General features: G+C 48.5%; 4 protein-coding genes and 1 long non-coding RNA gene across 5 annotated transcripts; 2 read left to right on the top strand and 3 right to left on the bottom strand.

Annotated features, from left to right (window-relative positions):
* Positions 1-3,176: 3,176 nt before the first annotated feature.
* On the bottom strand, positions 3,177-10,022 carry LOC311612331. Its single transcript, XR_014793274.1, has 2 exons — positions 9,210-10,022; positions 3,177-6,397 (listed from the first exon to the last, which is right to left on the bottom strand). It is a non-coding gene; the product is annotated as an uncharacterized lncRNA (long non-coding RNA).
* LOC311612330 (histone H2B type 1-C/E/F/G/I) lies at positions 8,273-9,200 on the top strand. The gene has a single exon (XM_084865185.1). It carries the CDS (start codon positions 8,677-8,679, stop codon positions 9,055-9,057), a length of 381 nt encoding a protein of 126 aa, XP_084721311.1. The 5' UTR covers positions 8,273-8,676; the 3' UTR covers positions 9,058-9,200.
* A 31-nt stretch (positions 10,023-10,053) lies between the features above and the next one.
* On the bottom strand, positions 10,054-11,285 carry LOC311612329 (histone H4). Its single transcript, XM_084865184.1, has one exon. It carries the CDS (start codon positions 11,059-11,061, stop codon positions 10,750-10,752), a length of 312 nt encoding a protein of 103 aa, XP_084721310.1. The 5' UTR covers positions 11,062-11,285; the 3' UTR covers positions 10,054-10,749.
* A 4,577-nt stretch (positions 11,286-15,862) lies between these two features.
* LOC311612582 (histone H1.4-like) lies at positions 15,863-16,824 on the top strand (the record flags this gene model as incomplete). Its single annotated transcript, XM_084865637.1, has 1 exon — positions 15,863-16,824. The coding sequence occupies one exon, from the start codon at positions 15,863-15,865 to the stop codon at positions 16,496-16,498; it is 636 nt and encodes a 211-aa protein (XP_084721763.1). The 3' UTR covers positions 16,499-16,824.
* On the bottom strand, positions 16,814-17,577 carry LOC311612584 (histone H3.1-like; the record flags this gene model as incomplete). The annotated part of the gene is made up of 1 exon (XM_084865639.1): positions 16,814-17,577. The coding sequence occupies one exon, from the start codon at positions 17,575-17,577 to the stop codon at positions 17,167-17,169; it is 411 nt and encodes a 136-aa protein (XP_084721765.1). The 3' UTR covers positions 16,814-17,166.
* Positions 17,578-18,338: the final 761 nt, after the last annotated feature.

Here is an 18,338-nt window from a genome sequence, read left to right as displayed (position 1 = left end):
GTGTTCCCCTCCTCCGAGTCTGAGGGCACCCCTCAAACTTCCCAAACGCCTGCCGGCAGCACCCCTCTGCCGTCACCACACGTGCAGGGCATTGGTGTGCGGACTAGGGGTGTACGTGCGTGAGTGTGTGGGGTTATGTTTTCCTACTTAAAGAAGTGATTTTTTAAATGTTATCTTCGGCGCCATCCCAGAGCCCACAGTACTTCCAGGGGCTCACGAAGTGACTGAAACCCCTAAAATCAGGAGAAAAAAATAAACGTTCAGCTCGACCAACATGTGAAAGTATTAAGCTTTGCATAATTTAAGTGTTCTTTTTGTTATTGTTATTTTCATAAAGGAAGGGGCCTGAGCCACAAAAGACAGTTCAGACTTGGGTGCAGGTGGCACACGCCCCTTCCCTGTTCAGTTGCATTTTATTTAGTTACTAGTGGTCCAGTGCGTGAAATTCTTGCTCTGGTCCCCCCAGCCAGGCCTGTGCCTGTCACAGTGCAGGAGCCCCGGGATCCATCGATGATTGCCCCAAAGAGGTAGGCCGGAGCTGGGGAGGCCTGTGTACTCTCAGACTGGGCCTTGCGAGAGGACTGTGGACCCCGGTACAGGAGCAGAGACCCACGCGGTGGCCCTGCCCACCTGCACCTGCTGTGCTCCCAGCCTGCTAATCAGTCGTAACTGACAGCGTTCTGACCAATGTACATATTGCCCTATTCCTACAGATTATTTTGCAAGCGCCCAGGCGTCTCCAGTGCTTTCCAGATGTTCACGGGTCATTCTCCTAACATATCTGTGAGCTCTCATCATCCCGATCTTACCCACGGAATTAGAGATTGGCCCAAAGCTTAGCTTAATGTGGCCAACGTCCCAGTCACTCCCGGCAGACGGGCGCTGCGCAGGAGGTTCAGCTCCGGGTCGCTGCCCTCAGCCATCGCTCGGAAGGACATCGCCTGTGGCTAACTCTAAGCGGCCATTCCAGAAAACGGCAGCAAACGTTTACACCCACTCCAGCCAGGCTCTGAACCCTCTGGTCAGCTTGGCCAAGAAAGACCAGCAAACACGGGTGCCTCAGGATCACCCCAGCCCCTCTTAAAGCACCAGCCCCGAGAGGGAATCCACCATTCCTTATTTCTGCCTCTGGGTGTGAGTGTGTGTGTGTGTGTTGGGCGGGGGGGGGGGGAGGGGGGTGGCGGGTGTCACCGGATTATTCTTGCTCATCAACATGACTTTTACAATGCTTCACCAAAAATCCATCAGGGCTTTGTGGCATGACATTACCTGTTCAGGTTTTGTTTTGTTTTTTAAATTTATGAGCATTTCAGCACATTAAATCATCACAAGACATGAATGTTGCATAGCTAGCTATCAATACAAGTAAATCTTCATGTGTGTCTGTTAGTGGCATTTCAGTTTTATTTATATGGATCTGGAGTGTTTTGTTGTTTTTTTCTTGACCTTACAATCCTTTGTCTGTTGTGCAATTGTAAATGGTGTGAGGCTTTTATTTCCATTCCAGGTGGGTCACTGCTGATGTCATAGGAAGGCCGTGAATTCGTATGTCCACCCACTCTGTAGCACTTTGTGAAATCTAAGTGTTTATACATGCTCATGGAAGTTTTGCAATGACATATTTTCACACAAGAAAGATAACATCTTTTCTTATTGAATCGCTGTCATTAGTACTTCCTGTCTTGGTCTAAAAATATTGGCTGGGCCCTTGGTGCCATGGTGAATAACAGTACCAGAAAAGTAGAACTTTTGCTTTCCGTTTTGGCTTTTTGGGAATCCTTCCAAAATTGATCATTAAATTTTATGCACACTGTAGGTACTCCTTATGAAGTAGCTACTCCTTTTCACTCTCAGTATATAAAAAATGCCTGATAAAATTTTTTTAAAAGTATAAGATGTAAGGGTGTTATCTTATATTTCCATTGTATCAATGATGATTACCACAGTTTTGTTTGTTTTTTTCTAATATCTCTCACTGGAAGATTTGTGATGTTAAATTTTTGCTCCATTCTTGGAATAAGCCCTACATGTATACTATTATTTTTCAAATAACATATATCCTCTTGCTTTTCATGAGTTTGTGTTTTATTTTTTTTTATTTTTGAGTTTGTGTTTTAAATAACACTTTTTAAATGAATGTCCATAAGACAAGACTATAGTTTTCTCTCCTGTCTCTTCCTTTGTTTCTATCTAGGATAGGTACATAATTAGGTCGTGCATTTTCAAAGGGGAAAGGGGGGAAGAGAACTATTATATTTCCATGGAAATGCCTTGTTAAATAGGGATTATCAGTTCCTCACACTTCACTAAAACCTGTAAAGCCAGCTGTGCTTGGCATCCTTTAGGTTGAAGGGTATAGGAGAGAAGGCTTTTCACTACCCCATTTCCTCGTAATCACAACTTGTTTACCTTTTTCTTGAAAATTATCCTTTAATGTTAAGTTTAATTTTTGTAAAAGCCGTCCATCGCATTCTCAAGGTTCTTTCTTTTGGAAACTATTCATAAGGAGTTAATCTTTGCTTTCATCTGACACTAGGTGGCGCCAAAAGCCCGCAGTAATTTTTCATTTCAAGATGCTTTCACTGAATCTCTCCCCTCTAAGGTCCGAGATTAAACCCCTGCGGTGGATGTCCTAGAACTTCCACCACCCAGGCCTGCCCAGATCTTCTTAGGAATCTTTCAAAATATAATTTTTTCCTCTATACCCCACGCTTTCTCAACGGGCCTTGGCTTTGTGCACGGTGTCTCCAGTTCGGTCCAAGGGCCCTCTCCCCTGGGGCAGACTTTAGGTAACAAAGCTCACAATCCTGATCATGGAATGTGGCCCAGGGAACCCCGTTTGCTGTGCTCATCACCATGGTTTCAGCTCCTAGGATCTCATTCCAGGAAATTTCCAGCCTTTTCTCTGTTTTTTTTTTTTCTTTCTGGCTTTGTGCTTTATCTAGTCCTTAGGCATTTTGCTTCCCAGAATAGTACCTTGTTGTCCACATTGGAAGTAAAACTCCCTCAGTGTCCCTCTCCAGCCCCACTGGTCCTTCCAGCTTTGAAATGTGACTGACATCAGCATTACTGTACTTGCTGTCCCTTGGTGAACATGTCCCAGCCATATTTCCCCCTCATTATTTTATTACTTTTTAAATCCAGGCATGGTATTTTCAGAATCAAATAAATGCAACACTTTCTAATGCACATTTTTATTATACACATTCTTTTGCTTTAAAAGTAGACATCATAAAAATATAAAATATTCTACATATCCCAAAACTCTAACAATACTTTTCTGAGAAAGCAAATGAAAACATAAAATGTCCATCAGACCACAATCATATAACAAATAACTACATATTACATTTAATATCTACCATTGTGTAGAGTTATGTTTTATGTAGAACTTAAAATATCAATCACTTCTTGGATCTGGAGAGAATTTTTATAGGGAAAAGTCCATCAGAGTAATCCAGTTATTTAAAGCAGAGTACTCGATTTTTTTCAATGAACAATCAATCCGGTGGTCCAAGTAATGCTCTTCAGCTAATCATCAAAGGATCTGTCATAACCGGACCCAGAAACTACCTGGAGGGGCCATTCCCATGGCATCCAACTTGTCTTTTTATTAAATGAGATTTAATCAATTAAATTTCATTTCAGATTAAATTAAATTAAATTAAATTAAAACCAAGTATGTTCAATCCTTTACACAGTTACTGTACTTAAACATCAGGTCCAGCAAGATCTCAATGAGATATCGTTGAATGTAACAGACAATATTGGCTTTTATCTGAGACTTGAGATTCCAGAACACTGAGGTTAGAGGGAACCCCTCCCCTCCTCTGTATTGCAGAAGTGGCTTACAGGGAGCCACTTTCCCCCCAAAGCCTGAGGCCTCAAGGGTGAACTCCGCTGACCTCCATCACAGGTTCTCCCAATTCACATTCTTTAATTCATAGATGATTAGTTGAACTGCTAATCCTAATTAATCAATCAGAATAACAGGCTTATCAGCCAAACATTACATTTTCTCCATGCCCCCAGGCTCCAGAACACTGACCCACCCTTCACCTTGTTGAAGGTCCCAGTGGAGAATTGAAAGACCTCAGAGTAAAATATTTCCTGATCTGCTGGCTAGCTAATCAAGTCACTTTCTCACACTCCTATACACCTTTGTTCCTAATCTTGCTAACACTTCCGTCTGAAGAAAATCCCTTCTGTAATGATCCCTTTCCTCCTGTCCATAATCCTTTCCATAAAGTATCTTCTTACCAGGCCTGAACCTCTTTTTTATGTAACACAATTCTTGGACTATTCTGTCTGCCCTGTATCCTGTGGAACGCAGTAAATCCATGTGCACATGGAATAACTACTCCACTTTGGGTCAATCCTCACCACTCTTCCAAGCTACAGAGAGGCCAGGCTCATCTTGTGGCCACACAAAATGCAGGCAAACAAAGTAGGTCCGATTATCTCCTAGGGTGTCATGCATCAGGCTGCAGACAGCATGGCCTTTAGCTACTACCAGGGGCTCTCAGGGGTCGCACAACCTGCAGTTTTCATAGGAAGAAGGGTGGGGAGAGGAAGCGATTTACAAAAGAAAAGGAAGGCATAGGCGTCTTTTCTGTGGGGGAAGAGGGTGAGAGGATGTTTATCCTGCAGATTGCCTCTTCTTTCTAAGGAGAGGATTCTTTAGACTGATTACCTTACTGGTACTTGACTGGAAAATTCCAGATTAGTTTATGAAGATTACATTTCTCCCTTCGCTTTAAAAAAGGGGGGAGAGGGGCGATTACTTTGGGAGAGATTGGAGCTGTAATTACATCAGTTATTAAATCTAAATTTGTTATCTTGAGCTTTTGCCACTTTGGGCCTGCGCCTTTTCTTTATCAACCTATTTATGATCCACATGCTTAAAATTAGTTGGTTGGTCCTCATACCCATTATTTAAAGTTTAAATTTTAAACCCTGTCAGCCCAGCGTTACAAGTGGGCAAATGGCCGAGGGCTACTGACCCAATGCTTACTTTAGGATTCATCTTTTTCCTTCATTGACGTGAATCAGACCACAAACGTCTTGTGTTTCCCGGCAATATGCGTTAGTCACAGAACAGTCACGTGTATTTGCGCAAAGAAGTGCCCCTCTCCTGGTGAATCTCATGGGGAGGATGGAATTGAGGAAGGGAATTACCACAGCTGAAGGGATTCATGTTGATTTAACTTCAGAGCTTTGTCTCACAGTTGGTGGCTTTCAATTTTACCCCAAATGTAAATACACTAACATTCCCAACTAATTAAATAAATTTAGAAAAAAAAACTTTAAAAGCTAGTGGCAATGCTAACGATAACCGACAACACATAATCGTGGACAAAGAGTGGAAAGGGGAGATCGTTTGGGTCCTTGCTCCGCAGGCCAAGCATCTGGACGGCTGCCTAGACCTGGGCACTTGGGCCCCGAGGGGCTCCTTGATTTTCCCTCCTGTGTGGGCGGGGGGAGGGGGGGCCACAAACAATCAGGTGATGACATAGAACAGAAAGATGTCTCAGCATGTGAGTGCCCAGAGCCAAGGGATGAAGTAACTGAGCCCCGGAAGGGTTGGTTTCCTATGGAAACGATTGTCACGTGTAAAGAAGATTTTGCTCCAAAAACGGATAATATCCTCAGCCAATGCAAACGATGACTGGTGACCCTGGACCAGAATCACCGTGGAAGGCTGAGTTCTGAAAACCAGGGAGAATTTGCTTCAGCATATACACTGAGTGGCCAGATTATGATGATCTCTGAACACATAATAATCTGGCTACTCAGTGTGTATATAATATATTAGAGGTCCAGTGCATGAATTCCTGCATGGGTGGGGCGTGGCCAGCCTGGCCAGGGAGAGGGGACATGGGTCGTTGGCTGGCTTGCCTGCTGGTTGAACTGGTCAAATTGCGTATTAGCCTTTTATTATATAGGATATACACTCAGTGGCCAGATTATTATGCGTTCAGAGATCAAAATAATCTGGCCACTCAGTGTAGATATGATAGATGCCTTGATTTTAATGTTATGTTTTTGAAAAGTGCATACACTTAATTTTTCTGTAAAATATGATCACTAATATGCAATAAACATTTCCTTGAGGAAAAGTAAAAAAAAGGGGGGGGGTTAAAAATGTGTGGGAAACGGGGTTCCAGGGGAACGTGCTCCTTCACGCCCTTTGGTATCTCCTAGCCACCCCTTCCTGCCATGAAGAGCAAAGACCCCTCAGCCCTTGGCTTCCGCCTGCACCAAGGGAGTGGGGGTCTCCTTAAGGTGCTGAGTCTGGTTTGGAGGTCAAGGGTGGTGCCCATGGCTCTGCATTTCCAACCAGTTCCTGGGTGACTTGCTGTTGGTGGCTCAGGGACTCAATGTGAGTAGCCAGGCTCTGGAAGAAAGTGTTAGACCAAATAATCGCATCCAAATCATCGACTGGATGCCTCCTCCCCTGGGAACTGACCTTTAGGCCAGTTCACAACCGACATTGACTTCCCTTCTGCCGAGACCACATTCCACTTGCTAAGAACAGGATCTTCCCCTTGGGACCCACCGGCCCGGAGCACTCTGTACCCGGAAAAAGCCCGCCTGGAGTCCTTCAAACTCTCCCTGTCACTGGGCACTGCCGCCAGGTGGGGCTCAGCCCACCCGGTTTTCCTGATGACCTAACAAATCCATAATTTTTACCCCTTTCCGCCTCCTGTGTTCCACCTTCGGCGACCCCAACAGAAAGGAGACTGTAAAATCAACTGGGAAGCAAGGGTCAGTCAGGGGGATCAAGCCCGTTCCTCCAGGACCCAGGCCAGTACGGAAAGGGGCTGCAGGAGGCTCCGATGAAGGAAACGAGAGGATGTCTCCCAGGAGGAGCTGTGGCAGAGAGTGGGACTGGAGGCAGCCGGGCAGGGACAGCAGGTTAAATTTGCGGCTCTACAGACGGTGCTTATGAACCTACTCGGGGGCTGAGTAAAACGGCAGTAGCTGTGGGGGCAGCTGGGCAGGTGAGGTAAACGCCTTTCTGATCACACAAAAACTCGGTTTCTGCTACTTTATGTATATGTCTTGTTTCCTTTTCCGAAAAAGCAAAATTCAATCAGGTGTGGGGTTTAGGATTAAGCAAATACAAATACAGCCCATTCACTGTTATTTGGACATGGCTCCCTCGGTTACAACAGCAGCAAGGGAGACAGGAGGAAGTTGAGTAGGTCTCTCTGCAGGTTTCCTCCTCGCTGAAAGGAGAAAGCAAGCAAGTCAAGTCTCTTACAAAACAAAGGTGAGACCTACTGATCCAGGAGCCTGGCTTGTTGGTGCCAGACTGCCACCTGCAGTAGCTGCCCGGCTTTGCTGTTGCGGGGGAGGGGGGGGGGGAGGGGGGGGAGGGGGGGAGGGGGGGGGGAAGGAAAATCCAAAAGGATGCATCTCCCTGCAAAAAGATGGGCATTAAAGAACTAGCAAAGAGGTCAATTTCAGCCAAATGAGGACAATTGTTTTTAGCTGTTAAACACAGGTTTCCTTCACTTGATTTGTTTAATCACTTCACAAGTTACACTGAAGAACTATTTGATCCTCTTCTGAGACTAGACTGGGAATGATTTGACACTTTTCAGGATGAAGCATTGTAACCAAATGACCAACAAATTCCTCCCTAATCTCCCTTCAAGTAAACTTACTGTGCTTTCTCCCCCCTGGCCTTTCATTTCACTCTAATCTCTGCATTGTGAAACAACACTGCCCTAGGGCTTGTCTGGGTGATGGCAAACCACCCATTTTTTTCTTGTTCTTCCTCCAGTTGCCCCTGTAGCTTAAGAAACTCAAATTCTGTTGACTGCCCTCCATTCCCTGTCTCATGTCCCACCCCATTTCCTAGAAATATCTCCCAAATAAATGATTTCACTAAAAAAACCAAAACAAAACAAAAACACCTCAAATTGCCCCTTCCCTGGTGCCTTGAAGAACTGGTTGCCGCCCCCGAACAAGGAAACAGTAGGAAAAGGCAGAGGCGGTATTTTTATAAACCTATTTGGCCAGCACATTTTGTAAACCTTTTTTGAGCGTGAAGAATGGTGTCATTGCTTAAGACTGCAGCCAAACTGGGAAAGACAAATACCACATGATTCCACTTATTTGTGGAATCTAGTGAACAAATGAATTGGACAACAAAATAAGTCTCGAAGCAGGGAGGGACGGAAGAGGTTGACATACCTCGATGTGGGGGGGGGGCGAGACAAGAGAACTCCAAAGAACTTATATACTTACATGCTTAGGCCATGGACATGGGCAATAGGGTGGTGAAGACCTGGGGGCGGGTAGGGGCTGGGAGGAGGGGGAAATGGGAGATATCTGTAAGGCTGCCCACAATAAAAAATATATATTTAAAATTGAAAAAAAAAGATAGGGTAGTCAAAAAACTAAACGAGAAATTGTGATGATTCATCTACATACCTTGATTTTATCAGTTGGGGGGAAAGGTTGCAGCTTAAACCAGTGAAAATTCAAATGTGGGGCTCGCGTTCAGATTGGACAGAGATAATTTTTTGACGTCGCTCTGAACATCCACCAATCAGACACAACGCTTTGCTATGACACCATATTTGCATACCAAGTCCTACATAAAAGGGAGACATCCCTTTCTCTCCATTTCCTCCGATCTCCGCTCTCCTCCACCATCTGACCATGCCCGAGCCCGCCAAGTCCGCGCCCGCCCCGAAGAAGGGCTCCAAGAAGGCGGTGACCAAGGCGCAGAAGAAGGACGGCAAGAAGCGCAAGCGCAGCCGCAAGGAGAGCTACTCGGTGTACGTGTACAAGGTGCTCAAGCAGGTGCACCCTGACACAGGCATCTCGTCCAAGGCCATGGGCATCATGAACTCGTTCGTCAACGACATCTTCGAGCGCATCGCGGGCGAGGCGTCGCGCCTGGCGCACTACAACAAGCGCTCCACCATCACGTCCCGCGAGATCCAGACGGCCGTGCGCCTGCTGCTGCCCGGCGAGCTGGCCAAGCACGCCGTGTCCGAGGGCACCAAGGCCGTCACCAAGTACACCAGCTCCAAGTGAGGCGCCGCGGCCCGGCTCCCGACCCCAAAGGCTCTTTTCAGAGCCACCCACGCCTTCACAGAAACAGCTGAGCACAGTGTAGACTTCCGCCCACACGTGCCCCGCACCCCAGGGGTGTAACCCAACGGGGCTGAGGCGCGGCGCCCACTCACCTTCCCCTTCCCCGCGGGCGGGCGGCCGGGAGGCGCCGCTCTCCGTGGGCTCCGGACTCGGCCGCGGCGCCGGGTCGCGAATGAGAAACGTCATCACTTGGCGCCGAAGGGCGGCGCCGGCGTTTGAAAATCCCGCTCTGACGCGGCACGGCCTCTAGGTGGCGCTGCGGCCCCCGCCCGGCGGCCCTGCGGCTCTTAACTCCGGCCCGGCCCGCCCGGGGCCGTTAGGGACCTCGTCTGGCGCTTTATCTCCGAGTTTTTAAGGAACATTTTGCTGGGCGCCCGCGGCGCTCCTGGAAGAGAAAATGGTTACCGCAACTGCTTTCATCTCCTTGGAACTTTCAGGCAGGCGCTTAGAACTAGATTTTTATTATTTTTTTTAATGGCAAATCACAGAATCCTTCCCACACTCCTCTAACTCATTTCAGAACTACGGCGCCCGCAATTCCCAGGACTCAGACGCCTCATTAATTAGGCTCATTGTTTGCAGCCTCCAGTCTGTTCCCATCCTGCCTTCGGGTCTCCCCAGGCTCCATTCAGCAATGTGGGGGGGAGGGAGTCCTGGTCAGGAGGAGAGGGACCCGGGCCAGGATGGACGTGGAGGGAAGTACTAAGGTGGGAATAGAGAAAAATGCTTTTCTTAAGAAATAAAAATACAGCCCTGCCAGGTCTGGCTCAGTGGTAGAGCGTCGGTCTGCAGACTGAACGGCCCCAGGTTCGATTCCGGTCAGGGGCATGTGCCTTGGTTGTGGGCACATCCCCGGCGGGGTGTGTGTAGAGGACAGTTGATCGATGTTTCTCTCTTCTCACCGATGTTTCTAGCTCTCTATCCCTCTCCCTTCCTCTCTGTAAAAAAAAATAAATAAATAAGTGAAATATATTTTAAAACATAAAAATAAAAATACATGTGAGCCAAACCAAGCATATGCCGGGGAGCAGACCTCAAATGCCCCCGATGCTTTTCCACGTCCCTGCGCTGGGCACCGAGGTGCGGAAGCCGATGGTTTGTGAGCCAGTAACGCCGAGCAGACCGAACCCCTAAAGCAAACCGGAAGACGTCCCTTCTCGCACTGACCTGGAAGGGCAGAGGCTTGCTTCTGCGTGACAAGGCTGGATTAGGGACCGCATACCCGCGTTAACGCAGCAGAAACTGCCACTCTGTCCTGAGAAACACGCCGATCTGTGCACGCTCCCCAGCCACCAGTTATTACGGGAATGGCAGTCAGCACCCGCCACTGGATCAGTGGGCAGGGCTTCAGCCATCAGACCCAGGGTCTGGGTTTGACTCCGGGAGGGAAAGCGCACCTCCCTCGGTTGCAGGTTTTTCACATCAGTTTCTGCCGCTTCCCCCCTCCACTTCCCTCTAAAAACACAAGTGGACAAAACATCAGGGGAGGCAACTTACAAACCCTTAACTATATGAACCGCTGCAGGACGTGACACTGCAGCCAGGAGCAAAGCAACAGCCCTTTAAGGTGAGGTGGGCGGCCCTGAAAAGGGCCTTTGGTTTTGCGCAGGAGCCGGCGGGCGGGGAGCGGGCTCAGCCGCCGAAGCCGTAGAGGGTGCGGCCCTGGCGCTTGAGCGCGTACACCACGTCCATGGCCGTGACCGTCTTGCGCTTGGCGTGCTCCGTGTAGGTGACGGCGTCGCGGATCACGTTCTCCAGGAACACCTTGAGCACCCCGCGCGTCTCCTCGTAGATGAGCCCGGAGATGCGCTTGACGCCGCCGCGCCGCGCCAGGCGGCGGATGGCGGGCTTGGTGATGCCCTGGATGTTGTCGCGCAGCACCTTGCGGTGGCGCTTGGCGCCGCCCTTGCCCAGGCCCTTCCCGCCTTTGCCGCGACCAGACATGGTGGAGCTGAAGCTGCGAACTCTGAAGCACAGTGGCCTGAGGGAGCGCCGCGCAGCGTATTTATAGCCGTGGGACGGACCTGATTGAAACCTAAAGCGCAGGCGTGGCAACCCACTCAGTTCCCGCCCTTTGCACCTTTGTCCCTGCTCTAAGCCCCGGAAACCCTGTGTGGCGCCGGAAGCCACACAGAGTCCCGGAGGGGGGGGGGGGGCGGGATTTTGTAAATGCTCGAAACGTGGATCTGGGTAGGTTTGCATTGAACCTTTAAGTGGGACATCTCCTACACTTTCCACAAGGAAGCCTGACACTGTCCTTCAGGTTCCCAAAAATATGAAGTAATGCATGTTGTTCCTCATAAGGATATTCATAAGAGCTAATCTATGCACATTGTTTATCATCTGCAAAAACAAACAACACCACACACACAAAACAGCCACATCATTAATTATTCCCCTCCTCAATATGCACTGCTCTAAAACGATGAGTACCTAAGACAGTATTCTAATTTGCTGAAACTTTCTGTGGGGCTATGAAAAAAAAATTCCCTCCCATCTTCAAAGTTCTGGATGGGCTAATAAATTAACAGCAACAGGTTAAAGGGAGAAAGCCAGAAGGAAATGCATTCACCTGGGGAATTAACATAAAAATCCCAAAGATTGACAAAACGAAGTATAAATGTCATTTTGAACAAAGGGGAAAGGGGAGATGGGCTTTGGGATTTGAAAGGAGAAATAGGCAATTTACTGGTAATGAAAGTGGAAAAACAAATTTGCTAGACAACTCAGAAACAATGGGACAAAGGGATATATGATTAACAGAATTTTGCTTTGATCCTTCCTGACTACCATACTTAATTCTTTTGTGCTAAAATGTGTTGTGTTTTTTTTTTAAATGATTATGCTCCAGTTTCCTTCCTACAGCAGGCTTTTCTATCGGAATCTCATTAAGAAGGAGACACTTGCCCTAGTTGATCTGGCTCAGTGGATAGTGTCGGCCTGCAGACTGAAGGGTCCTGTGTTCGATTCCGGTCAAGGGCACACACCTGGGTTGCCAGCTCGATCCCTTGTTGGAAGCATGCAGGAGGCAGCAGATCCATGATTCTCTCTCATCACTGATGTTTCTATCTCTCTCTCCCTCTCCCTTCCTCTCTGAAATCAGTAAAAAATAAAATAAAAATTAAGGAGACACTCTTCCTGCTTGTGTTGGGCTTCAATTGATTTTAGTTCCAAACTAAAAATTATGCACATTAAAAAGGGATTCGTTAGAGGAAATAATTTAATATTGCCGAAACCGGTTTGGCTCAGTGGTAGAGCCTCCGTCTGAGGACTGAAAGGTCCCAGGTTCGATTCCTGTCAAGGGCATGTACCTTGGTTGTGGGCACATCCCCGGTAGGGGGTGTGCAGGAGGCAGCTGGTCGATGTTTCTCTCTCATCGACTTTTCTACCTCTCTATCTCTCTCCTTTCCTCTCTGTAAAAAATCAATAAAAATATATTTTAAAAAATAATAATAATAATTTAATATTGCTATTTGCCCTTTCTCTGTAATAGAAGTGTCAGGGTTTAAAGAAAATTAGTAAAATGTATAGGAAAGCCTGTCAGAGTCTGGGGCACACCATGGGACCCACAGTCAAGTCCCTGCCCACCCACATGCACCTCAAAATCCGGTGAGACCCAGACCCGGCTGGCTCCCCACATTGGGCCAGATCCAGACCCGGCCAGTCCCACCCTTGTCAAGCCCTGCTGGGCAGGGGTGTAGCCTCAGGAACCCTGGCCCAGTGCCAGAACAGGGGCGTGGCCTGAGGTCCCCCCAGCCCACACTGGGGCGGGGGGCGTGTCTTGAGGTCCCTGTGAACCCCCCTTGGTGGGGGGCATGGCCTGAGGTTCCCTGTCAAGCCCAGCCAGGCTAGGAGGAGCAGCCTCAGGTCGCCTGGCCCACTGCTGGGGCGGGTGGAGCAGCCTGGGGTCCCCGGGCCTGGTGCTGGGGTGGCGGAGGGGGGGGGCATGGCCTGAACTCCCCTGTCAAACCCCACCTGGTGGGGACCCAGCTTGAGGTCCCCTAGTCTGGTTCTGGGGAGAGGGGAGCAGGCTGAGGTCCCCTAGCCCAGCAGCAGGACGGGAAGCACACCTTGAGGTCCTCTGTCAAGTCCTGCCCGGTGGGGGGCGCAGCCGGTGGTCCCATGAAGCCCCATGGGGGCAGGCGAGGAGTAGCCTCAGGTCCCTGCTGATTGCTCAAAGCTCCTTATGGGAACTTGGCCTCAGCTGTGGGTGCAGCCATCTTTGTGATGAAGTGAAGGGTGATTAGCATATTCCCTCTTTATTAGATAGGATCATCTGTATGGCAAGGGGGCACACTGAGGGGAGTGCTCCAACCCACACCCCTAACTTCTGAGAATAATTACCAACAATAATGCTTATATGTTTATTCATCACTCATTTCGCTGAGAAGTTCCAGCTGACATTGGGTAGACCTGGCTTTTTCTCTACCGTTTGCAAGGACCAAGCTCAACTCAAAGTTGCTCCATGCATTCCCAGTACATGGAGCTGTAGCTGGTTTGGTTCAGTGGATACAGCATGGGCCTGTGGACAGAAGGCGCCTGGGCCTTGGGTTTGATTCTGGTCCAGGGTATATGTCTTGGTTGTGGCCTTCTCCTTGGCATGGGCGGTATTTCTATCTTTCCCTCTAAGGAAATCAATAAAAATATGTTTTTAAGCATTTAAAAATGTTTTTAAAGAAAGCAACAACAACAAAAACACAGTGTATGGAAACAAATTTCAGAGTGGAGTTCTTAACCTGGAATTCAGATAAGATTCAGAAGGTCTGGGAACCTGTGGGGGGAAAAAAAAAGTTCATGTTTATTCTTAGTATCCCTCAACTGAATGGCAGCATTTCCTCTTTTTATGAAAAGTTAACAATTTAATTGGCTGGACCAGCGCTATAGTCATATCACAATAAATATACAGCTGGTGATATCTCAAAACATCATTTAAATATATCATTCCTTCAAATGCTAATTCTTGGTCATATGGGTAATCTTCTTTAATGTGTTGATAAAGAAGCACATATGTTAATACTTCACCAATTTGTATTTTTTAAATAAATTTAATAACAGTAGTTTAGTATGTTTTTTTAATCCTATGTATATTTTAAATTTTTTATTGATTTACAAACATATTTTTAATCCTCCCTGGGGATATGTTTGTTATTGATGAGAGAGAGAGAGAGAGAGAGAGAGAAGAAAACCTTTGATGTAACAGAGAAACAATGATGGTCACGGAGAAAGCTGAATTTCCTGAGCTTCCCCATGTAGTATCCCAGTGCTTCCCTTTCACAGTGAAACAGCCTGGAGGCTGTTGGAGAAAGGCATAGAGCTCAAGGAGCGAAAAAGAAAATCAAATCACTGTTACCAAACTCCAGGTGTTCGCCGCTGGGCTGTTCTATTCAAGAAACAGTTGCTGGTCGGCACTTTTATTTATTCGAAGCAGGTAAAGGAGACGGGTTCATAGCCAAAGCTCTGTCCCCCGGAAGGAGGCTTAGCCAGACCTCAGAGACTATTTGGTTAATTACATGTTGGTTTCTCCTTTGCTGATCATTTCCCAGGTTTGATTCCTGTCAAGCTCCTTGTCTGCATCTGTGTTTACAAAACACCTTGCTCTATTTAAGCATTCAGCAAAATAGTATCCAGTGAGACTCTTGTCCTGACAACTCTACCATCAATCTGTACCTTACTGAACCTAAAGCAGAAGCTGCAATGTGCTTCCTATAAATTCTCTTTCTTAAATGAGAATTTGAGTAGTAACTATAGGCCATTCCTGCTTTTACATTTCCCTACCCTAAAGGAATCCCACATAAGTGTGTGTGCTTTGTATGTTCCTTAATGCTGCTGTTATTTGAATATTTTGCCAAATGTGTCTTCCCCAAGAATCACAGACTTCTGTGCCCAAGGCTCATGAACATATGAATAACATTCCACTCTTTAAAAAAAACAAAAACAATACATTTTTTAACCTGTAAAAGGAACCAACTCTGTGCCTTTATCTGAACATACTCAGCCACCAGCTACTATAGCAGGCCCCACTGCCCTGGCAAGCACTGAATATTACATTCCCATTTTCTTAAATAAATATGGACTCCTTGCAGCCAAAAATAGTCACCTAAAGCTATGCTAGAGCTTTCTGAGACAAAACCAAGGCTTTTCCTATGAAAAATTACTGGTATTCCAAGCATCCTTTCGGATGGCTCTTGTAGAGAAATCCTGAAGGAGCCTGTGCTATTTCTCCTCCTAGGAAAGCAGTTTTCTGGATAAATCTCAAGGAGAATCCGGCGGGTGCTGACATGTACGGCAAGCCAAGAAGGTATAGAACATTACTGGGGGGCAAGCTATTGGAGACACGAAGGGAAAATTTTATATTTTAAACTAAAATCAACAAGTGGACTCTCCGACCTGTGAATCTCTCACAGTGTCGGGGGCTTTGGACAAAGGCTGAGACCCAAGGGGCGCCCACCGAAAGGCACCAGAACGACGACCTCAAAGCTTGGGCTTTCCCGGTGGATTGTAGACTAAAATTACTGTGGTTCTACCGTGGGGAAGTTTAATATTTTGGATTTCCCGAAATGGAACAAACACAATTCCGACACGGAGCTGAGACCGAGGTGCTCTCGGGCGGAAGAGGGAGCAGGGAGCCAATCAGCGCGCAGCGTGGCTGTGTGTTTATATAGACGCTCGGCGCGGCCGGCCACACCGCTCGCGGACTTGTTTGTTATTTTTTATCCTCGTCTGCTTCGTACCCCAGCCTCCTGCGATGTCCGAGACCGCGCCGACCGCGCCTCCGGCTCCCTCCGCGGAGAAGACGCCCGCGAAGAAGAAGGCGCGCAAGCCCGCCGGCGCCGCCAAGCGCAAGGCGTCCGGGCCGCCGGTGTCCGAGCTCATCACCAAGGCGGTGGCCGCCTCCAAGGAGCGCAGCGGCGTGTCGCTGGCCGCGCTCAAGAAGGCGCTGGCGGCCGCGGGCTACGACGTGGACAAGAACAACAGCCGCATCAAGCTGGGCCTCAAGAGCCTGGTGAGCAAGGGCACCCTGCTGCAGACCAAGGGCACCGGCGCCTCGGGCTCCTTCAAGATCAGCAAGAAGGCGGCCTCGGGCGAGCCCAAGGCCAAGAAGGCGGGCGCGGCCAAGGCCAAGAAGGCGGCCGGGGCGGCCAAGAAGACCAAGAAGCCCGCGGGCGCGGCCGCCCCCAAGAAGGCCGCCAAGAAGACCCCGAAGAAGGCCAAGAAGCCGACGGCGGCCGCGGGGGCCAAGAAGGCGGCCAAGAGCCCCAAGAAGGTGAAGGCCGCCAAGCCCAAGAAGCCGGCCAAGAGCCCCGCCAAGGCCAAAGCCGCGAAGCCCAAGGCGGCCAAGCCGAAAGCGGCCAAGCCCAAGAAGGCCGCACCCAAGAAGTGAGGACGCCGCCGGACCACCTGACCACAAAGGCTCTTTTCAGAGCCACCCACGTCCGCGGACGGAGCTGGTGGCACATTCCTGACGGGGAGGGAGGGGGCGAGGGGCTGTGTGTGTCCTTTACCTCTGGTGCTTGGTCTGTGTAGCAATGAGTAAGTACAGGTTTCCTTCCCTCAAGGGGTCTGGCTCCACAGGGAGCATTAGAGGTTGCTTATCTCTAGCGTTTCTAGGATTCCACTGTTGTGCCCCTGAGACCCAATTCCGTATCCATAAGGTTTCTCTTGCTGAGTTGATAGATAATTCTGGCAAATAAACCTCACAAAATCCAACCATTGTTTCCGCTTTTTTTTTTTTCCGCCCTGTTACCTTCATGGGATCATAAGTCCCATCACTTCGAAGACCTGCCTTTGAGGCAAGTGTTCACCCATGCCTGAGGCTAAGAGCTGTCTTTGCTAATTATGCAAAACTTAATCCACTCCTGCAAGGCCCAATGAGTTCGAGTGGTAACATCTGAGGATTTATAGCACAAGGTTTGGGGAAGATCCGAGAAAGTTAACAGAACCCGGGGGTAATTTAAGTCCCACCCTTTCGCATACAGCACCTTCTCAGTGAAGCTGTGGGTGGCTCTGAAAAGAGCCTTTGGGTTTTCCTTAGATTTGCAGTAACTGCGTCTACGCCCTCTCGCCACGGATGCGGCGCGCGAGCTGGATGTCCTTGGGCATGATGGTGACGCGCTTGGCGTGGATGGCGCACAGGTTGGTGTCCTCGAACAGCCCCACCAGGTAGGCCTCGCACGCCTCCTGCAGCGCCATGACGGCCGAGCTCTGGAAGCGCAGGTCGGTCTTGAAGTCCTGCGCGATCTCGCGCACCAGGCGCTGGAACGGCAGCTTGCGGACCAGCAGCTCCGTGGACTTCTGGTAGCGCCGGATCTCGCGCAGCGCCACGGTGCCGGGCCGGTAGCGGTGCGGCTTCTTCACGCCGCCCGTGGCCGGCGCGCTCTTGCGGGCCGCCTTGGTGGCCAGCTGCTTGCGGGGCGCCTTCCCGCCCGTGGACTTGCGCGCGGTTTGCTTCGTGCGAGCCATTGGGAATGAGGAGCCCTTAACCTAGGGAGGAGTGAGGAAGCTGGAGCTCAACCAGTTTATATAAGGCGAGACCCGCTCTGATTGGAACAGTTATCTGTCCATCAAGTCTCAGGCTAAGTCTCAGCGAAAGGCAATCCCTTCCGGATAGGTGGGACTTCCGGTGCGTTAAGACCGAAAATTAACTTTTTCCTCCCAAGCACACTTTCAGCAGACTGTTTTCTACCGTCTTTCGTTACTATCGTCTTTATACCGTCTCTTCCACTATATTTTGGCGTCATCCCGGCAACAATGACATATGTTGTTCGCTTGAGAAGAATTGTAGATTTTGGCGCTTAACCTGCCTTTCCTATGTTCTGTTTGAAAAGGCGCGCGCTGGATGTGATTGGCTAAGGGACATGTTTTTGCCTCATTCAAATTTAAGAAGACGCATTTCAACGTAAATTGCTTGATTTTCACGTTTGACCTTAGACTATCCCTCTTGACAAGGATAGCCTTGGAGATTTTTACATTTCCTGTTTTCATATACTTTTGCTAAATGTAACAAGACCATTAATTGAAGTGATTTTATTTTCTCTCGTAACTACATTAATATATGCATCACCCACTAATCAGCATCCTCACAGAAAGCATTCCACTCCGTTTTACACTTTTACCTGAGGCTTGTGTAAAATGAAGTTAAAAAAATGCTCAAATTTATAAATGATGCAAACATTAACTAAGAGCCTTTTTAAAATAATGCTGAAGACTTTAGTTCGGCCTAA

Source organism: Pipistrellus hanaki, assembly GCF_964339955.1.
Source record: "Pipistrellus hanaki genome assembly, chromosome: 18".
Lineage (NCBI taxonomy): Eukaryota > Metazoa > Chordata > Mammalia > Chiroptera > Vespertilionidae > Pipistrellus > Pipistrellus hanaki.
The sequence above is the reverse complement of the archived record's forward strand: the minus strand, read 5'-3'. Positions and strand labels throughout refer to the sequence as shown.

What these genes read in the sequence shown, in the direction of transcription:
- LOC311612330 (XM_084865185.1), top strand. Translation starts at nt 8,677, where the DNA reads ATGCCCGAGCCCGCCAAGTCCGCGCCCGCCCCGAAGAAGGGCTCCAAG.
- LOC311612329 (XM_084865184.1), bottom strand. Translation starts at nt 11,061, where the DNA reads ATGTCTGGTCGCGGCAAAGGCGGGAAGGGCCTGGGCAAGGGCGGCGCC.